The sequence below is a fragment of the Taudactylus pleione genome, unplaced genomic scaffold (genome assembly GCF_031769625.1).
Source record: "Taudactylus pleione unplaced genomic scaffold, aTauple2 ptg000019l, whole genome shotgun sequence".
In the NCBI taxonomy this organism is placed as follows: domain Eukaryota; kingdom Metazoa; phylum Chordata; class Amphibia; order Anura; family Myobatrachidae; genus Taudactylus; species Taudactylus pleione.
The window spans coordinates 32,166,950-32,187,451 of record NW_028284421.1 but is presented as its reverse complement, the minus strand read 5'-3'; the positions used below and the strand labels follow the sequence as shown (position 1 = coordinate 32,187,451).

Sequence of the window (20,502 nt, the reverse complement as noted above, 5' to 3'; positions counted from 1 at the left end):
GTAAAACCAGATTACATGTCAAACATAATTTTAAGATTGGTTGTAACTATTGCAAGTGTGCATAGGAATTATACCTGTATTAGACAAATGGAGGGGAGTAATATATGATGTATAATGAACAGATGGATGATTTTATTATAAATAGCAGAATATACTGAACTGTGTGACTCTATAATATCATCCCACTCATCTCTCCATTAGGGCCAGGGAATATAATAGGTTCACAAGGTCAAACTAAGGAATTTATTTACGAAGTGTCAGGTTTATGCCCAATATTTAAAAGGGCAATGTTTTTACTAGAAATACACGGCTAGTAAAAGCATTGCACTTTTAACTATTGGGCATAAATATAATCGGATGTTTAAATAAACTCCAAAGAGCCTAATTTGTGGGCCAGTAAGAGATGTAATCACAAACGTAGTTACCTTGCTTCTATAGCATTATAATTGTAGCTGCTGTATAAAGTTGGGATAATATCTGCTTTTCAAAGATGGTTATATGTATATCAAACAACTTGGAGGGCCAAAAATACTGCAAACCTTTAGTATATCTCAGAGGCAAATCATCTGGGCCTGCAACTCTGCTACTGGTTTGTTCACAAATAGATAATTGAACTTGGTTTATTGCAATATCCAGTTATCATATTCCAAAAAAGTAACACCATCTTGGCACAGATAGGGAGAGATATAGAAGTTATGTTTGAATCTCTAAGAAAAACACAGAAGTGCTGGCTCTTTGGAATATGACTGAACTACAAGGTATACAAAATCAGCACAATTAAAACTTCATTTATATGTTTTTTATGGAATTTAATAATTTAAATAGAAATTGTACAATAGACTAAGTAAACAACAATTACTAATGTAAAATGTTCCACTGATAAATTATAAATCAAGCTGATATATAGTATCTTAATATTCTCTCAGATATATTGTTTAGCTGTATTCCCAGTTATGTTTTAAGGGACCTTTAAAAAGTTTAGCATCAGTTGACTGCATCAGACGCTTTGTACTCCTCATACAGTACATTGGTTGCCATAATCTAGGACCCAAATGATGAAGTGCAGTTTCACTTCAGCGATATTAATATGGACAAGAAAGTCTTCACATATGATTAATTCTGGCCAGCATTTTTTGGCTTTACACAGTATACTTATTGTAATAATCCTGAGAACGGAATTATGAACAGAACCCAAATGAATTTTAAATGAAGGAGACTTGAAAAGATCAAATGTTAATGATCAACTAAAAAGCTTTCTCAAATGTAGCAGTCATTTACGGAGTTAATTAATAAACATCCACAATGTTCAGGTGAAACACTAACACTGACTCAGAGGTAGACAACCTGTGGAACTCCATATGCTGTGGAACTATACCTCCCAGCATGCTCTGTCACTGTTTTGCTATTAAGGAATACAAAAACTGTGGCTGGGCATCCTGAGATGTGTATTTCCACAGCAGCTGGAGTGCCACAGGTTGCCTACCCCTCCACTAACTTTTTTCAGAGATGGTTTAGGTCTTGCATAATATTGGTGTCAACCTCTGTGTGAGATGATTACAAAAAAATGTAGACTTCTTAATCAGACTGTCTGCCTTGCTGTCCTCAGGACCTCCTCCTCATTTTATGTGCCTTGTGGCCTAGTAAGACTTACTCCATCATAAGGGGGCCTCCTAGTGCAATAATATTACCACTACATAACATATGTGACATGGCCCCATAGCAAATAATAATTAAGTATATTATCAGAACCATGTGGTGAGAAGCTCCAATGGATTTTTCTTTTTTCCAAATCTCTCTCAAAACAAGGTGAAGATCGAACATATGGGGGTGATGTCATAGGTTTCCGATTTCACAGTGCCGTCTGTTTTTCTGCAAGATTACGGCTACATTTAAAGAAGCCATCAGTTATAAGGCTGAACCAGCCTTATAACTGATTTCTTCCTTAAATTTAGCTGCAATCTTGCAGAGAAACAGATGGGTCCGTGAAAGCCGGATCTATTACATAACCCATGTAGTGTGATCCTATTCACAAGAGATTCAAGAGCAATGCTTAAAATTACATGTACAATTTGAAAATATTTCTGCGGTTTGTGATAGAGCTGTAACCCAATGTTTTTGTCATGGTGCAAGATCGCATTAATCTGACTTCATCAGAATAATAACAGGTATTCAACTTACCAGGTTAAATGTAGTGTATCCAATAAGCAAAGCTCTCATGCATGTGTGTGAGCATTAAACAAAACAAACATGGTGGCTCCTGGATATCTATTATTATGAAATTCCTATATAAAACCACTAATTTAGTAAAATGTTCAAAAAGAAAGAATTTTTTAAATATTATAGAAATGATAAAAATAGTTAACATTAGCACTTGATATTTTGTATAACAATATACAGACCTCCTTCAACAAGATGTGTGTTATTTAAAATTGAAAAGGCCATGTTTCACAGACCAAGACATGTAATGATATAACAATCCTACCAGTGTTTCTCCTTCATCCACTAGGGGACACTGGAGTTCAAGACAGTGGGGTATAGACGGTGGTAGAGCAGAGCCTGGCACTTTAAATAATTTAAAAGTGTGACTGGCTCCTCCCCCTCTATGCCCCATCAACCCCAGTTTTTAGAATGTGCCCGAGAGAGCCGGTCGCACATCTGGCTGTCTCCAGCCTTTTTCATATTTTTTATATTTTTTACTAAACAAGCATTGAGGACAGGCAGACTGCTTGCTCTGACAGTCTGCCTGCTACGGGGGAGCCGCCGGGAGGGCACCACACGGCTACTGCAGCCTGTGTCCGGTGGCCCTGAGGAGGGGGCACCAGCAGATGGAGTCATCGGACCCTGCGAGGACCCGCCACTGCTGACATCGGCATGTGTCCGGGTTCCTCGCCGCCCCCTCAGCCCAGCATCCCGGCCGCAGCAGCCCGTAAGTGTATCCCACCACTCCTGACTAGCTGGAGTGGTGGGCGAAAATGCTGGGCTCAGGACAGCGCGCGCTGCGCGACTGCTACACAGCCTCCTTCCCCCTGCAAGTAAACCTGGCAGTGTCGGAGCTGCTGATGAGACCCGCTGCTGCACTCGGCAGTCAGCGTCCGGGTCTCTGGCCTAGCCTAGCCACGATTCCCCCTCCTATTTAAATGAGGGGATGGATAAAGAGGCCCCTCAACGTTGGTGACAGCGCGGTGCTAGCCGCATTTGTCACTGAAGACGCCTGCTCCTCACTCCTATATGCAAGGAGGGAGACTGCCGCGTCCCACTACTCCCATAACGGGAGTCTGCAGCCCCGCTATTATAGCCCTGCATAACGGGGCTGGGGCGGGGCTTAAGGAGCCGCTCAACGCGGCTCTAAGTTGCCGCGCTGGTGCTTGTATGAAAGCACCGTGGCTGGCTTATGCTCATAGCCGCTGGAGAGCGTGGTACAGCGCTCTCAGCGGTTGGTTGCTGTGCCGGTGCTTGTTTGAAGAAGCACCGACGCTGGCTCTCGCAGCGCTATGCCTGCCTAGGTAACATAGCGCTAGTAGTGCAGAGTCCCCGTTAGCGAGACGGGGGTGATTTACCGCCATTAATGTGGCGTTGGGGGCGGGGCTTAGTGGCGACCCGGCCAAGGCCAAAACGCTGGGCTCAAGGACAGCGCGTGCCGCGCTGCGGTTAGAACTAATAAGCACAGCTGCGCCTTTGTACGGGCTCCCCACTCAGTAGTCTGCACAGCAGCAGCATCCCTGAGGTTAGTAAGCGGCTCACTGTAATAATGCCGCTTCCCTGTACAGCGCTCTGGAACATCCTGCCTGAGCAATGCCAGCAGTCAGTTCCAACACAGGTGGGCAAGCGCTGACTTCCTCCCCCTGCTCAGGAGAGAGGCTGGAAGACAGGACCTGCCATAGCTGAAATCGGCAGAGTCCGGGTCTCCTGCCCCTTCCCCAGCATGGCTGTTAGTAGGCTGACAGCGGTGAAGTCTGTATGCTGCGTTGTTACAGGGAAGTGCGGGCGCTGTTGCAGTGCTTGTACAGGGAGGAGGCTTTCCGGTGGCGTGCACTCCACGCGCTACAGACCTGCGCCCTCCATTTCAGTATGCGGGCTAGGCATAATGCAGCACTGCCTTAGCGATTAGCAGCTCTCTTCTATTAACAGGAGGAGAAGCTGCGTTACGCAGCTCCTGGCTGTGCGTAGCAACTTTACATGCCCGCTCCACCAAATGCTGATTTAACCCCCCTCGCTTGTGTAGGAGCCATGATCGCTCCTCCCGTGTTATCGGCACCGGCTGGACCTTCAACTACTCCGCTTTTATGCTGTTCTACTGCGGGGGCAAGTCGCGCTGTGTTGACTGGAGTATATCAGTGGCTCACACAGCGTGGTAATTCAGGAATGCATACAGTCCAGCGACTACAACAGCGGCCCTGCTTCCCTCTTATGGGCAGCAGTATCTACCTGCACACAAGCAGTACAGCTCAGTGCACTACCTGCAGCAGGGAGTGCTTTAGCACTGGTCTCCTACGAGACCCTTCCCTTTTTGGGAGTGCTTCAGTAAATAATAAGGGATGTCCGTCACTGTATGACAGGAGCATTCCCAGCTAAATACGCTGTGCCGACGGGACACGGTCCCGCCATTTTGCCAGACAGTGTAGTGGTTAGCGTTGCTGCCTCGCAGCAGTGAGGTCATGGGTTCTCTTCCCACCGTGGTCCTAGCTGTGTGGTGTTTGCAAGCACCGGGTGTTACCTCCTGTCATGGCTTCCCCTTGGTTCTATAACAAAGGGCGCCTGGCTTAACCTAATTAAAGATATATAGTATGTATAGTACTTGTACTAGTCATTGTTCTGGTTGCTGGGGCCAAAACTTATGGTTATAGCTTACCCGTAACCAGGGTTAGCACATTATTGCGTCCCATCCCCAGGCTTATGCCTCATAACCCTGAGCACGCTCTATCTCATCTGATTTTGGAAGCTAAGCAGGGTCAGGCCTGGTTAGTACTTGGATGGGAGACCGCCTGGGAATACCAGGTGCTGTAGGCTAATATAGGTGCCAGCACATATACTACATTATATACTGGTTTTAAAACCTTCCAGTTCTGTATAGTGCTAGCTACTGTGCATTGCTAGTTAGCAAAATGGGAACTAGCCTAAACCCCTGTTTGCACTATAACACCGCGTTATGCGGTTCTGAGAGGGGCCAGTTACTCAGCCGGTGCACATTCCCGGCTAGAGGCGCTGGGCTGACGGGATACGGTGCCGCCATTGCAGCGCAGGGTAATACCCACTGTCGGGCTTTCCCTTGGCTTTATAACAAAGGGCGCCTAGCTTAATCTAATGGCCTGATATTATAGCCTGTGGTGGTTACCCTATGGGGTACTAGCTACTCTGCCTAAACTGAGATTTTTGATTCCCTCTTCGAAAAACGGGTTAATCTGGAGCTAAAATAGCTCACCTGAAGCACGCACGCTCCTAACATATAAGGCGAGTACACCAGTAACAGAAGTCCCAGGAACGACACCAGTCTGGGACAGCACGCTGCTAACACATCTTGCCTCTATGCCATAACAGAATGACGGCCACACGCGACACATGAGCAGCCTCCCGGCGTGGAGGTAGGCCACGGTATATATATGTATGTGTGTGTATGTGTATATATATGTATATATTGTATTTTATACCAGCCCTGCTTTAGAATATATACATGCTGGAGTGAATTTGTCCTTCCATGGCGCTAATTATGCTCATGTTCTATTTTAAATATTATCGTCACCTACTAAACTTGCATGTAGGTACACGTATGCATATGTGGATATCGCTTCTTATCCTTACCATAACATACTAGCATAATTAAAGATGCTGCGATTGGAGGCTGGACGCTCCTGATGTGGTAGTTGGTACAATTGTTGGTACAGTTGTACGCTTTACACTATCTCTCCCTAGGTATTGGGTTGTGTGTGTGTATGAATATATAATGTTTATACTTCCACATTTATTACGTTTACCTATTATTCCACGTATGCGCCAGCCGTCTGGGTTTACCAGAAGCTGTAGGCTATATCCATACCTATTATATGGTGGTTCTATAAACTAGAGTCATGTTCTGCAGCTTACATAGTGATAGTCACAATTCCCTGGACATTGCTTCCAGTATGGACCCTACACATGTCCTGGGGCGGCGCCCCATTCGGGGGATCTATTATCATTACAACTACAGTGGTGCACTTGTATTAATATTTCCGAATAGTTGGAGAAAACCCCCCCCCCCAAAAAAAAACCTGTTTTTTGTTTAACCCTAACTGGGGTTATCACCACTGCTATATCCCTTCTTACTTGAGATAACCAACGCAGTCTAAGTACAGGTACCCTTCTCAGTATCTATTCCGGTACTCCATATTTTTGTCGCATATCTCAATAAAATGAGTCTCAAAAGGGCCCTTAGGTACAATTCATACCATGAGGCCTTGGGCCGCCCACAGAACAGGCTCAATTTAGAGTCCTGTTCTACGACCTTCTTGTCTCCACTAACATTTTATTAGTTTCCACAGTAATTTCTACTGCACTTCTCCAGACTAAGGTCCGTGCTGTGGAGCATTGGTCTTAGCCCACTGAAGCTACTCTTTATACCTAACGTGGCGGGTTGCTGTGTGATAAAAAAAAAAAAAGGTCAGTGACATTCTACATAGCGTCCAGAGGGCTTCTGGTCGCTCACAGGTAAGAGCTTACCTCACTAATGCCTAGGAAGATGCTCCTATTTCATGCAACCTGACATACATAATGTTAATTTCCCTTACGGAGCCTAGCGGCTGTCCTAGCAGCCCTCTGCTCTTTTAATCAGTTGGCTCTACACTTTAGAGTTTCCCTGGTGTGTGGGTGCATAGTTTGTACATTGAGATTAGCGACACTATTCTACTAGAATCTGTGTTATGGACCAAAGCGCATCTCTGGGCTAGTGCACATCTTTACATAAGTGTGACAGTCACTATGTTCCACGCAGGGGGCCTGGTTGGGTTTTCCTGTTCAGTATCTGTTGATATTTTATCACACTAATAGGTACCTGACGGGTACTTTCATGGTTGTCCTGCTGCCCTGGCCTTGCTGTGTGGGATGCTTCCCTATATTGGTAGCTCTCCCTGGGTGGGGTTACATTCGTGCTCCTTTACTGCTAAGTTCCTGGTTGTTTTCACACTATGTTCGGGCCGGCAGTTGGTACTGACTACGCACTTCCATCAGGTTGGAAGTTGTCTTTTTATCCCTGTTTTCAGTATGGGTTATACTGCTGTCTGACCCTCTGAAAGGAATTGTAGTCTCCATCCTCTCGTATTCGCCTCTGCCTCATGTCCCGTGGGATCTCCACTCGTTGGAGACTTCTATGGTATAACCTTTCCGCTGGTTCACAACTTTGTTGCAGTGGGACCTCAAGGATCGTTCAAAACGATTGTTCGGTCTTGTCTTTGACCTCCCAGCATACTCTTTATTGGGAGTCTGTGGACAGGATCAACTTTGTATCTGTTGATTGCTATTGTCATACTTCTATCTATATGATTATGACCAGCGGTGCTGGGATTCTGCTGTCTGCAGCTGTTGCAGTTTCCTGTGCAGACTCTAGTACTATTCACGAGTTCTTCTCGTTTTCTGCCCTTCTCCTATGGATTCTTGTTGGGGGGTCTCTCCTACCAGCTGTCTGGTTTGGTCTATTTTCAGCCGCTTCTCAACTGTGATTGTTTTCTCGCCAGCCGTTCTGTTCATTTTGGCTTCCGCTGTGCGTACGTTGTGGAAGTTCTTCTGTGACTGTCTTCGGAGGAGTAGTGTTTGTCTACTGTGCTTTACGACACTTGATCCTCTGCCTCTGCTGGGCCTATTGTTCTTGGCAGTCCCTATTTCGGTTTGGCCGAGGGGTCAGCAAGTTCTCCGCGCTTCCCACCCAGGAGGTTGGCTTTGGGACGTCCCCACTGTCTTGAACTCCAGTGTCCCCTAGTGGATGAAGGAGAAAACAGGATTTTGGTACTTACCGATAAATCCCTTTCTCCGATTCCACAGGGGACACTGGACGCCCGCCCAGCGCTGCGTAACTGCCGTTTTGTTGGGTTCATTCTATGGTTGTGTGACTGCATGGTTCCCTGTTATGGGTTCCACTGTTCTCATTCAGTCGGTCTTGTTCCGTTCTGTGGTCTTCTCCTTCTCCTCGTTTTCTTTTCTCTTGTCCTCCGTCTCCTCTCGGGCTCAGTTCTCAAACTGGGGTTGATGGGGCATAGAGGGGGAGGAGCCAGTCACACTTTTAAATTATTTAAAGTGCCAGGCTCTGCTCTACCACCGTCTATACCCCACTGTCTTGAACTCCAGTGTCCCCTGTGGAATCGGAGAAAGGGATTTATCGGTAAGTACCAAAATCCTGTTTTCAAGTGGTCCCCCCCCCCCCCTCAGCGCTTTTTCAATAAAGGGACAGTGCGCGCTGGAAAAAGGAGGCGTGGTCTCAAAGGAAAGGGTCATGGTCACACAATAGTATTTCTCCTTCATCCACTAGGGGACACTGGAGTTCAAGACAGTGGGGTATAGACGGTGGTAGAGCAGAGCCTGGCACTTTAAATAATCTAGAAGTGTGACTGACTCCTCCCCCTCTATGCCCCATCAGCTCCAGTTTTTAGAATGTGCCCGAGAGAGCCGGTCGCACATCAGGCTGTCTCCAGCCTTTCTCATATAATTATATTTAAGCTTTTATTACAAGCACTGAGGACAGGCAGGCTGCTTACTGTGGCAGTCTGCCTGCTACGTGGGAGCCGCCGGGAAGGGCACCACACGGCTACTGCAGCCTGTGTCCGGTGACCCTAAGGAGGGGGCACACATAATGGAGTCATCCGACCCTGCGAGGACCCGCCACTGCTCACACCGGCATGTGTCCGGCTTCCACGCCGCCCCCTCAGCCCAGCATCCCGGCCGCAGCAGTCCGTAAGTATGACCACTGCTCCTGATTAGCAGGAGCAGTGGAAGTTAGCTGGGCTCAGTGACATGCCGCTAGCGGTCACTATTGCTGCCCGCCATTTCAGCGGTGCCATTTGTTACTGAGCTTCTGTGGCTCAGCGTTGAGGCGGGCTCTCCCCCCTGAAAGGCAGTGCAGCGCCGACAGTCCGCAGTCCGGGTCCTCCTCCCCAGATGGGGAACAGGAGGTGTAGCCGCGGTAGGCGCGCTAAACGCCCGCCATTAGCGGAGCAGGCAAGCTAATAATTGAGCCGCGCCGGGGCTTGTAATGTAGAAGCTCCGGCGACGGCTTTGACGGGGGAACTTGGAGAGCCGCTTAGCGGCTGTCTGTAATACACCGCGCCAGTGCTCACAAATAACACCGGCGCCGAGTTGATCTCCCGCGCGCCCGTTAGACGCCGCTACTGTGGGCCTGTCTGTACCTGCAATGTCTCTCCTCTTGTTACAGGAGGAGACCCTGCACCGCTGAGAAGTGGTGCGATGATAGTGGGAGAGTCTCCGTTGCACCGCGCACCCTCTTGCCTGTATTAGTACAGCCTATGTGCCCCAGGCAGCAAGTGCTAAGAATGCGCGGAGGCCCGCCGTTCTCCATAACAGGAGCGCTGCGTCTTCCCTTTTCAGAAGGCGAGCTAGTGTACGCAGCTGAGGCACAGTCAAGCTAAAACAGACCTGTTGGACATAGAGCAGCGCGGTTCTGCTATCATTGCGCTATAACATGGCTGCCTTTCAGCGCTGACGTTGTGGGCTCGGATCCCACCTCGGCCCTTGCTGTGTGGAGTTTGTGTGTACTCTCTGTGCTTGCAGCACTGCCTCAGCTATTAGCAGCTCTCATCTAAACTCAGGAGGAGACGCTGCATCCCGCAGCTCCTGGCAGGGCTGAGCAGGCTTCCCTTTTGGCTAGTCTGTAGCATAGGGCTAATAGCCTTAACGTTATACCAAATGCAGCTCCCCAATGTAGCGCTGTATGACCGTCACGGCCTGCCATAGCAGCTTACGGCCACACCACCCTGAACACGCCCGATCTTGTCTGATCTCGGAAGCTAATCAGGGTCAGCCCTGGTTAGTACTTGGATAGAGACCGCCTGGGAATACCGGGAGCTGTAGGCCCTAGAACAACATCAGTGCTCCCATGAATCCTCTCCGGCCTAGCAGGAGAGATGTTTAGTTAATGAGGGGTTTTGCATCAGGAGCCTTGAATGCTCCCCCGTTTTCCTAGCACAAACCGGATTTACAACTACTCCGCTTTATGCAGTTCTATTAACGGGGCTAGCAGTGCAGTGCTGACTGGAGTGTAACACTTTGCACACTCAGCGGTATTCCAGCGCCCCCTGCTTCCCTTCTAAGGACAGTAATTATAGAACATACATTTCATAGCTCTTAATTATTGCTCATGTTCTTTTTTAGAAAACGTTACTGTCATCTCCTGCACGCAGGTAGTATAGCTTAGTGCACTACCTGCAACAGAGAGTGCTTTAGCGTGGGTCTCCTATGCCCTCCCCCTCCCACGCTGGGAGTGCTTCAGCGCAAACGGTAGGGATGCCTGTCACTGGGTGACAGGAGTATAGTGATGGCTGGTTTGCTAGCAGAATGGGAACTAGCCCAATCCCCTTTTAATTTTGAACTATAACACCGCGTTATGAGGTTCTGAGAGGGGCCAGTTATTCAGTTGGTGCACATCCCGGCTAGTAGCGCTGTGCTGACGAGACACAGTCCCGCCAATTGCAGCGCCTGCTATTACCCCCTGTCAGACTTCCCCTTGGAACTGCCTCACCGCATCTATCACAAAGGGTGCCTTGCTTCATCTAAAGTCTGAGCTACCTCATGGTATACTAACTACCTTGCCTAAATGTATAGTATTAGCCGCTGTTCTGGCGCCGCGGTTAGCACTTATGGTTATAGCATACCCTTCACTCAGGGTTAGCTCTTTTTTGCGTCCCTTCCCCAGGCTTATGCCTCACATTGGCTCGCCTTTGAGAGGGGCAGTACTCTTCCCATGTATATATGTGGAAACCCATATACTACATTTAAGGCTGATCTTAAAACCTTTTTCACCAGCTTTCTGTGCTTACCTTAGAGGGTATTGCATCTATATAGATTTATATCTTCTGTGCTCCATTCGGTGGCACATACAAGAAGTAGTTAGTGATGCACGGCTAGTGCGGTGGCATTACTGCCTCACAGCATTGAGGTCGTCTTTTTGATTCCCACTTCAAAAACGGGTTCATCTGGAGATAAAATGGCCCACCTGATAAGGCGAGTACACCAGTAACAGAAGGGTCCCAGGATCGAAAAACCAGTCTGGGACAGCACGCTGCTAAAATATCCTGCCCCTACGCAGTAGCAGAATGACGGCCACACGCGGCACATGAGCAGTCTCTCTGAGTGGAGGCAAGCCGCGTGTGTGTATGTATATGTATGTGTATGTATATATGTATATATGTGTATAATATATGATTGTATGAGGTACGCGTATCCATATGTAGATATCGCTTCTTAACCTTACCATAAGAGCAGAGGTAAGATCTGTTCTTATCTGTTTTGTCTGATACCTAGCATATTGATAGAAGGAGGCTGCGATTGGAGGCTGACTCTCCTGATGCGGTTGTTGGTACAATAACTCCGCTTTACACACTCTCTCCCTGGGGTTTGAGTTGTGTGTGTGTGTGTGTGTACATATTCATATATATATATATTTATGTATGTGTGTAGGTATGCCTATAATTCCACAATCATTAGGTTTACCTATAATTACACGCATGCGAATGCCGCCTGGGCTTCCCAGAAGCTGTAGGCTAGATCCATACATATTATATGGTGCTCTATAAACTAGTCATGTGATGCGGCTTACATAGTGATAGTCTTAGGCATTGCTTCCAGTATGGACCCTATACATGTCCTGGGGCCTTCGTGTATGTCCACACATGTATATAAAGGTACGTACTTACACCCTCCTGGGGTTATAGTTCGGTTCCCGTTAGTCTATATCTACAGCGCCCCGTTCGGAGGACCCATTATTATTTACAATGATGCACTTGGTAGAAGACTTATTAGACACTCATTCCTTGTATGAATACTTGGGATGACAAATGCGTTCCTTGTATGAATACTTGGGATGACAAACGCGTTCTATGTCTAAGTACAGGTACCCTTAAGTACAGGTACACTTCTCAATATCAATTCTGGTACTCCATATTATTGTCACATATCTCAATAAAATTAGACTCTAAGGGGCCCTTGTGTACACTTCATATCATGAAGGCCTAGAGCCACCTGCCGATATAAGAGTGTCATGCCTGGGTGGTATTAGATTGGTGGGCATAATACGCACTTCACCATTATAAATATTTATGTAAGGGTACTTACACTAGCAGATCGTTTTAGGGGTATATGTATAGTCTAAACACAACTATACAGATACACATCTCTTATGGAACAGGCTCAAGTATAGAGTCCTGTTCTACGATCTTCTTGTCTCCACTAACATTTTGCTAGTTTCCACAGTATTTTATACTGCACATCTCCAGATGGATGTCCGTGCTGTAGAGCATTGGTCTTGGCCCACTGAAGCTACTCTCTATTCCTAACGTGACAGGTTGCTGTGTGATGGTAAAGGTCAGTGACATTCTACATAGCGTCCAGAGGGCTTTTGGTCGCTCACAGGTAAGAGCATACCACACTAAGGCCTAGGAAGATGCTCCTATTTCATGCAACCTGACATACATAGTGTTATTCTCCCTTATGCACCCTAGCTGCTGTCCTAGCAGCCATCCACTCTTTTAATCAGTTGGCTCTACACTTTAGAGTTTTCCTGGTGTGTGGGTGCATCGTTACAACATTGGATTAGTGACACTATCTACTAGAATCTGTTGGGCTTATGGACCGAAGCGCACCTATGGGCTAGTGCACATCTTTACATAGATGTGTAACAGTCACTATGTTCCACGCAGGGGGCCTGGTTGGGTTTTCTGTTCTATAGCTGTTGATATTTGATCACACTGACATGTACCTGATGGGGTACCTTCATGGTTGTCCTAGTGCTCTAGCCTTGCTGACTGGATGCTTCCCTATATTGGTAGCTCTTCCTGGTTGACTGGTGCATTCGTGCTCTTTTACTGGTAGGGTTTGGGCCAGCAGTTGGTACTGACTAGCCACTTCCATCATGCTGGAAGTTGTTTTTCTTTTTAGCGGCAGTGTTTCAGTTGCTGTTTTATCCCTGTTTTCAGAATGGGATGTACTGCTGTCTGACCCTCTGAAGGGTCTTGTAGTCTCAATCCTCTATTTCGCCTAGGGCTCAGCCCAGTGGGATCTCCACTCTTTGGAGACTTCTATGGCCTAACCTTTCCGCTGGTTAAAAACTTTGTTGTAGTTGGACCTCAAGGATGGTTCAGGGCGACTGTTCGGTCTAGTCTTTTGACTCCCTGCATACTCTGTTAGGAGTCTGTGGACAAGTTTAGCTCTGTATATTGATATTGTTATACTTCTGTATATACGATTATGTCCAGCTGTGCTGGGATTCTGCTGTCTGCACCTGTTGCAGCTTACTGTTTAGCCTCTAATACGGTTCTCGAGTTTGTTCTTGTTTACGGCCCTTCTATGGATTCTTGTTGGTGCTCTCGGCTACCAACGGTCCGGTTTGGTCTGTTTCAGTTGAGATAACTGGTTCTGACGTTTCTCAACTGTCTTTGTTCTCTCGCCAGCCGTTCTATTCCTTTTGACTTAACCTGTACGTTATGGAAGTTTCTATGACTGTTTAGCGAGGAGTGGTATTTATCTCCTGTGCTCTACGACACTTAATCCTCAGCTTCCGCTGGGCCTATGGTTCTTGGTGGTCCCTGTTTTGGTTTGGCCGAGGTGTCAGCAAGTTCTCCGCGCTTCCCACCCGGGAGGTTGGCTTTGGGACGTCCCCATTGTCTTGAACTCCAGTGTCCCCTAGTGGATGAAGGAGAAAACAGGATTTTGGTACTTACCGATAAATCCCTTTCTCCGATTCCACAGGGGACACTGGACGCCAGCCCAGCGCTGTGTAGCTACCGTTTTGTTTGGTTTCTATAGTTGTGTGACTGCAGGGTTCCCTGCAGTGGGTTCCTCTGTTCTCCTTCAGTCGGTCTTGTTCCGTTCTGTGGTCTTCTCCTTTTCCTAATTTTTCTGTTGTCCTCCGTCTCCTCTCGGGCTCAGTTCTTAAACTGGGGCTGATGGGGCATAGAGGGGGAGGAGCCAGTCACACTTCTAGATTATTTAAAGTGCCAGGCTCTGCTCTACCACCGTCTATACCCCACTGTCTTGAACTCCAGTGTACCCTGTGGAATCGGAGAAAGGGATTTATCGGTAAGTTCCAAAATCCTGTTTTCCAATTCAAATTATGCTACACAGTAGCACAATCTTATTCACATTACAGAGCACATGGTGTCCCTGATTCACATTACACCACATAGTAGTGTCCCATGACACACAGCACTGCCCCTTATACACAAGGCCCACAGTAGTGACCCTTATACACAATGCCCACAGTAGTAGTGACCCTTATACAATGTCCACAGCAATAGTGCCCCTTTTGCAATGCCAACTGTAGTGGTGCCCCTTATGCAGTGCCCCAGTTGTGGTAGTGCCCCTTATGTAATGCCCCCTGTAGTAGTGCCCACAATGGTAATGCTCCCTGTAGTAGTGCCCACAATAGTAATGCCCCCTGTAGTAGTGGCCCCAATAGCATTGCCCCATGTAGTAGTGTCCCCAGTAGCAATGCCCCCTGTAGTGGTACCGCTTACACAAAAAAAAGTATACTTAGCGTAAGCTCCTCTCCTGCGTCCGCGGCTGTCCGTCTCACCGAAGGAGGTTATCTGCATATCTGTATATTGTTACACTATATGGCAAGCTCTAATATAGAGTAGTAGTGTAAGAACTTATATATATTATTGAAGGATCCTTCATTTTGAACATTTTGCTGATGTTAGTTGTTCTATATATGATTTGTATAGTAGTGGATTCCCAAGAGCAGACACTTTTTTGTTTTATGCTCACACACAGGCATCAGAGCTTTGCTTATTTGATATACTATAAATACCCAAGTAAGTTGAATAGCTATTATGCCTCTGATAAAGTCGGTGATGCTAGTATCACAACGAAACACGCTAGTCACACTTCCATACTGGCTGTACACTCTGGATTGCCAATTCATTCAGATAAGCACATTTATATTTTGATTTTGTACTATATATAATATGCTCAATTTTTGTTTTTATATTTTTTGAGAGATCTATGGAATAAAACATCTATTGAACAATCCATTGGAACTTCTTATTTGATTCTCATAAAATGATTATATTTTAATATTTAATGTAAAGTTCCATTTCACATAATGTTTGATTGAACTCAAGGTGCTGTGTTCACATTATTGCACTAGGGGGCATCTTTGTTTCTTATATTTTTCTAAATATTGCCGTGGTCCCAGTATGGTCATGGCAATACATGGTTGCTGCTGCTTCATTTCAATGGTAGTTCACTGGCTACTTCAAGAGGACTATGACAAAATATTTCTGTATAACTTTTGAATTGACTTTTGGTAAAAAACCCAAACCTAGATGCACGGTTTATTCTATTTGATATATATGTGTGTATGTGTGCGCGCCTGCACAGACATGGTCCTTCTGACTCACTTGTAATATTATCAGATTCCATTTGCTTACACTTTTCATATCACTTGTTTCTAACATAAGTCACTATAGCTTTTAGCAAATTGTGTTTTTAACAACTACTCAAAAATGAAAGCCATTGCTTTGCTGGTTACATGCTAAAACTTTTCATGCAGCAAATACTTTTTCCTTGTTTTGATTTACTGCTAATACTGAGTTTTCCAGAAGACCAAACAAGAGATGAATATTTACATGGACTTGCAACCCTGTTTCTTGTGCTTTTTCTGGATACTATTCTAATTGTTTCATTGCAGGAGTTTTGCAGAAAAACAGAGGATGTCTGTTGTGTCTACAAGCTAAGAGGTCATATTACCCCTGTGCGTACTGTGGCTTTCAGCCAGGATGGACTGGCCCTAGTTTCTGGTGGACTCTGTGGCTTAATGAATATTTGGTCTTTGAGGGTGAGAGCGTGTTCTATTATCTGAAATAAATGGCTAAATACTGAATGTGTTTATCATCTTGTAGAGTTTCTTCACCACCTCTTGTCTGTTTTAGGATGGCTGCGTTTTGCAATCGGTTGTCACTGGTCCTGGAGCAGTTACTACCACGGTTTGGATTACTGATGTCGGAGTTGCTACCTGTTCCAACCGCTCAAAAGTACGTACCCACCAGACGGGTAGCTAATGGACTCCTCTAGGCATGCACTCAAGTTGGGAGAAGGGTTTGATTTAAAAATATACTCATTAATGACCTATTGCTTCAAAAGAGCTATTCGACATCTGATACTTCATTAGTTTGTTGTCCACTGCAACTTTTCCTAAATATATGAATGTATGATTCTGGCTTCCTTCTGCGCTATCTTTGTTATCAGGGCGAATATTTTTGTTATCCTTGAATATGGAAAAACCCCTATGAATTTGTCTCAGACCTATCCACTAAACTACAGAATTTACCTGACATGTATCAATGCGTAAAAACAAAATATCCTGAACTCACACCTTTCCTTTCATGTTCACTACATTAGAACTTGACATTCTGTTTTTACTTTGTTACAACAGTGTTGCAGCTTTTAGTGTTGAAGCTAAATTTTGCAAAAATTATACATATAATTTGTTTTATTAGTTTTTTAAAATGATTTTACGAATGTACCTGCTCCTCTAAGCCAGAGCCTCATGGACTTTTACTTGCAGGCATTTTCTCAAGAGTCTGCTACTTCTGTAATACAGAAGTGATAAATCAGTTAAGCAAGCCACCTTAATATGACACAGTAAGGGAATGTGAATAGGATAACCAAATAACTAGTCACATGTGATTGGTCCTCCTGCTTCCATATCTCTTGCCCCACTTTTGAGCCAAGGCTATGAGAGAAACGGAGGAAAACCAGCTGCACTGAGCAGTTGCTGAGGTTAGTGGGGGAATTTTTAGTAAATGATTTTCCTAGATGGTAATGCACCTTTAACAAAAAAATTTAATTGAGTAAATATTTTTTATAAATACTGATATGCTCGTGGTTACAATTGTTTACTTCAATATAATAGAACAGTGTTGTTGCTGAGAAAATGTATTTAAAAGCCTCTGCATTGTTTTTTTTAATTCATGCAAAAGCTTAGCTGGAAGTAGGACGAGAGTCTAAAGGCCGGTACACACTAGACTATGTCTACTGTGCCTGATCTCGTCAGCGATGGGACCCGGCGGAGGTGCTGGAACAATGACGAGGGCATGGACCATGCTGCATTCAGCATTTATTTTCTGTGAACTATGTTGGAGAGTTAGCAAATCTTGGGAAAGTGGAGAAGATGCTCATAGCAACCAATCAGCTTCTGTCATTTTTTTTTCTAGCACAGCCTGTAAAATTACAGAAGCTGATTGGTATTTCATCTCTTTCCAAGATTTGATAAATCTCCCCCTATGTATGGTTGATTCGGCCTATTGAATAGATCATTTAAGTTACAATGAGACAGAAAGGCTTAGTTCATGCACACAACCCTTCAAGCAAATAGTGTTGCACCATCCAGTCGGAATTACTCCCCAACTTACCAGGGGTGTTTTATCCAATAAAAGAGTGTGTGTGCAAACTCTGCGTGCCCCTCCCCCTCATGCCAACGCTTGTGCAGTGAAAACCATTTTCCGAGTGATTTTTCTACTGTGCATATCTCTGTGAGAAGGATGGACGCAGGCACCTATCTCCATGTAAAGTGCGACGGCCCTATTTTCCCAGTGCTCTCTACTGTGCATGTGCATATCTCTGTGTAAATGATGCAGGTGCCATTTTCCCAGTGATTTCTTCAGTAACATCTGCAAGATAAATATATTTAATGGGTGTAGGGTGTGCGGGGGATGATGTACACTGCACTCCCTGTACCCATTAGACATACAACAGTGCCACTTACTCATTTTGGTTTAGACCTTTTTAGTAGTTTTATCAATAAAGTACATATCTCTAGTTTCTGTGAACATTTTATTTGACATTATGAAAGTGAACCTCTTAAATAAAACTCCCGCTCTGGTTCTTAATTATACTACTCATTACATTTCACAGTGCCTAGATAGGTAATACAGATATACCACACATGTTCTATTATTTTACAGGATGTTCTGGTGGTAAACTGCACACCTGAGTGGATGTCCTCCAATCACATTTTGGCCACTTGCAGGACAGCATTAAAGCAGCAAGGGATTGTGGGACTGAACATGGCGCCTTGCATGCAAACATTTTTAGAGCGTCTTCCTGTCATGCTCCAAGAGCAATATGCATATGAAAAGGTACATGCAATAACAACAGTCTATTATTGTCCTTTTAATTTTATACTGGAAAATTTCTTTAATGATCAGAGCTTTGATTAGAATATGAGCTTTTCTTACAGCTATATTTTATCGCTTCTGTTCATGGCCTAACTATTCTGCTATCTTTACATGCAATTGGAATAGCTCCCTTTTGAGTTCTATACACCAGCTAAAACACTTTTTGCATTAATATACTGTACCATATAAAAGACAATGTTGTCACTCAAGCTAATATCAGTTCAAGTTACAATCCAGTAATATTTTCTATAACAACAAGAAATCCTACATTTTATAAATAGTTTTCCTGTATTTTGCTGCTTTTATATCTTTCTGTCTGGTTAGCGGTTTCACTGTGTCTAATTATTGGGCACCCAGGTTGTTTAATTATTTTCTTATCAGCTGAATCTATCTTTTGTAAATCCAAAAGAATAGCTGTGTTAGAGCTTTTGTTGCTCTCCCTTGTAGTGGGAATGCCGCTAACACCTATACATCGTATATGATATTTTTGTGATGGTCAAAGAATGTAACAAGAAAAAAATATGTTCTGTACAGTCTTCATGAAGTAAATTTGTTAACAGTAGTCTCTAATGTTTCAGCCTCATGTTGTGTGTGGGGACCAGTTGGTGCATAGCCCCTACATGCAGTGCCTGGCATCATTGGCAGTGGGCCTGAACCTAGATCAGCTTCTGTGCAGTCCACCTATCCCTCCTCACCACCGCCTAGTTCCACCAGAATCTGCCTCATGGAACCCTGCTGAATGGGCATGGCTGGAGTGTTTTTCTACAACAATTAAAGCTGCTGAGGCTCTGGCCCGGGGTGCACAATTCCCAGAATCCTTCACTGTTCCTGATTTGGAACCAGTCCCAGAGGAAGAGCTAAGACTTTTAATGGTATGAAAGAAGTCACGTCTGTTTCATACAGATAAAAACATCAATGCAGTAACCTATAAAACTTAGTTTTGATTATTTGATTGTGCTCCTATTAAAAATGTTTAAATTAAAGTACATGTTTGTAAAAAAAACCTAAAAAAAACCTCGCTTTTCTAAACAAAAACTGTATCATTAATTTTTTTGTTAAACATACTGCCAATCAAGAGAGAATTGTTGTTGTCCATTCCCATTTTACAAATAATTGCCACAAAAAAAAAAACATTTGAACAGTGTAATAAATGTGAAAAATAAAATAAATAATATTACATAATAAAATGTTATTATTTTATAAACCTACGCCTCCCACCTTTAATATAGTAAAATCCCATGGGGGTAACGGTGAATTTTCAGACTCCATGGGAAATTCGTGCATGGCATCTAAAGGAAAAAAGCCTTGGTTAGTGCAGAAACCCGGGATCAAGCTTGCAAATTAACAGTCTACTAGATGGAAAATGTATCTGCCAGCCCTCAGCAGTGGTGGCAGTCCTTCTGCTTGTTTACTGGGATCAGTGATTCAGTTCCACTTCAGATTCTCCTCGGCAAAGGGCATTGGGGATGTTTCATTAATGCCTACAGATCTTCACCTAGACAGTTCTTCATGACCAGTTTTGCCATAGATCAAAAGAAGTGTCAACTCAAGCGAGACTTAATTGACACATTACTGTCCAAAATCGTAATAAAACTAATTTTTGTCCCAACGTCAAACAGGTTTTATTCAGCCAATTTTCATGCTGAAATGTCTCAACGTCTTTGTCCCGGTGGACAAGTTGAAGTGGAATAGTTGGTCATCAACAACATGGAAGGGGAAATGTTCCTAGTATCCATAGACTTTAAGACTTCTTACTTACATGTTCAAATCTTAGATCGTCATCAATGCCTTCTATGACTTACAGTTTGGTCCCATAACCTCCTGTTTCCAACATTTTGTCTGGAAACTGCTCTATGGGTGTTCACAAAGTTTCTGGCATTTGACCGCTCTCAAGTGATGAACATTCCTTATTTGGAAAATCTCTTGATCAAGAAAGACCTTTACTCTACTTCTGAAACTTTAAGGAGAGGTGGCACAAACTGTGGAGGCCCAAGCTTGGATTATTAATTACTAGAAATCCAATCTGGTCACATCCCAGAGGCTTTCTGGGATTGCTGTTCGACACCTTACAGTAGAAAACATTTCTGGAAGACACAGTAGGCTTTATACAAATCTAGTAAAGTATTTATTAGTT

General features: G+C 44.6%; 1 protein-coding gene and 1 pseudogene across 12 annotated transcripts in view; both read left to right on the top strand.

Moving 5' to 3' along the window:
• HERC1 (HECT and RLD domain containing E3 ubiquitin protein ligase family member 1) overlaps positions 1 to 20,502 on the top strand; it is a 305,583-nt gene that overhangs the window by 220,355 nt on the left and 64,726 nt on the right. For all 12 annotated transcript variants that reach the window (XM_088446526.1, XM_088446573.1, XM_088446582.1 and 9 more), the window contains exons 59-62: positions 15,881 to 16,027; positions 16,122 to 16,223; positions 18,156 to 18,329; positions 18,947 to 19,240. In XM_088446526.1, coding sequence (XP_088302652.1) covers positions 15,881 to 16,027; positions 16,122 to 16,223; positions 18,156 to 18,329; positions 18,947 to 19,240 — 717 coding nt within the window. The remainder of the gene's footprint in view (positions 1 to 15,880; positions 16,028 to 16,121; positions 16,224 to 18,155; positions 18,330 to 18,946; positions 19,241 to 20,502) is intronic.
• LOC148540494 (5S ribosomal RNA) lies at positions 9,930 to 10,047 on the top strand (annotated as a pseudogene).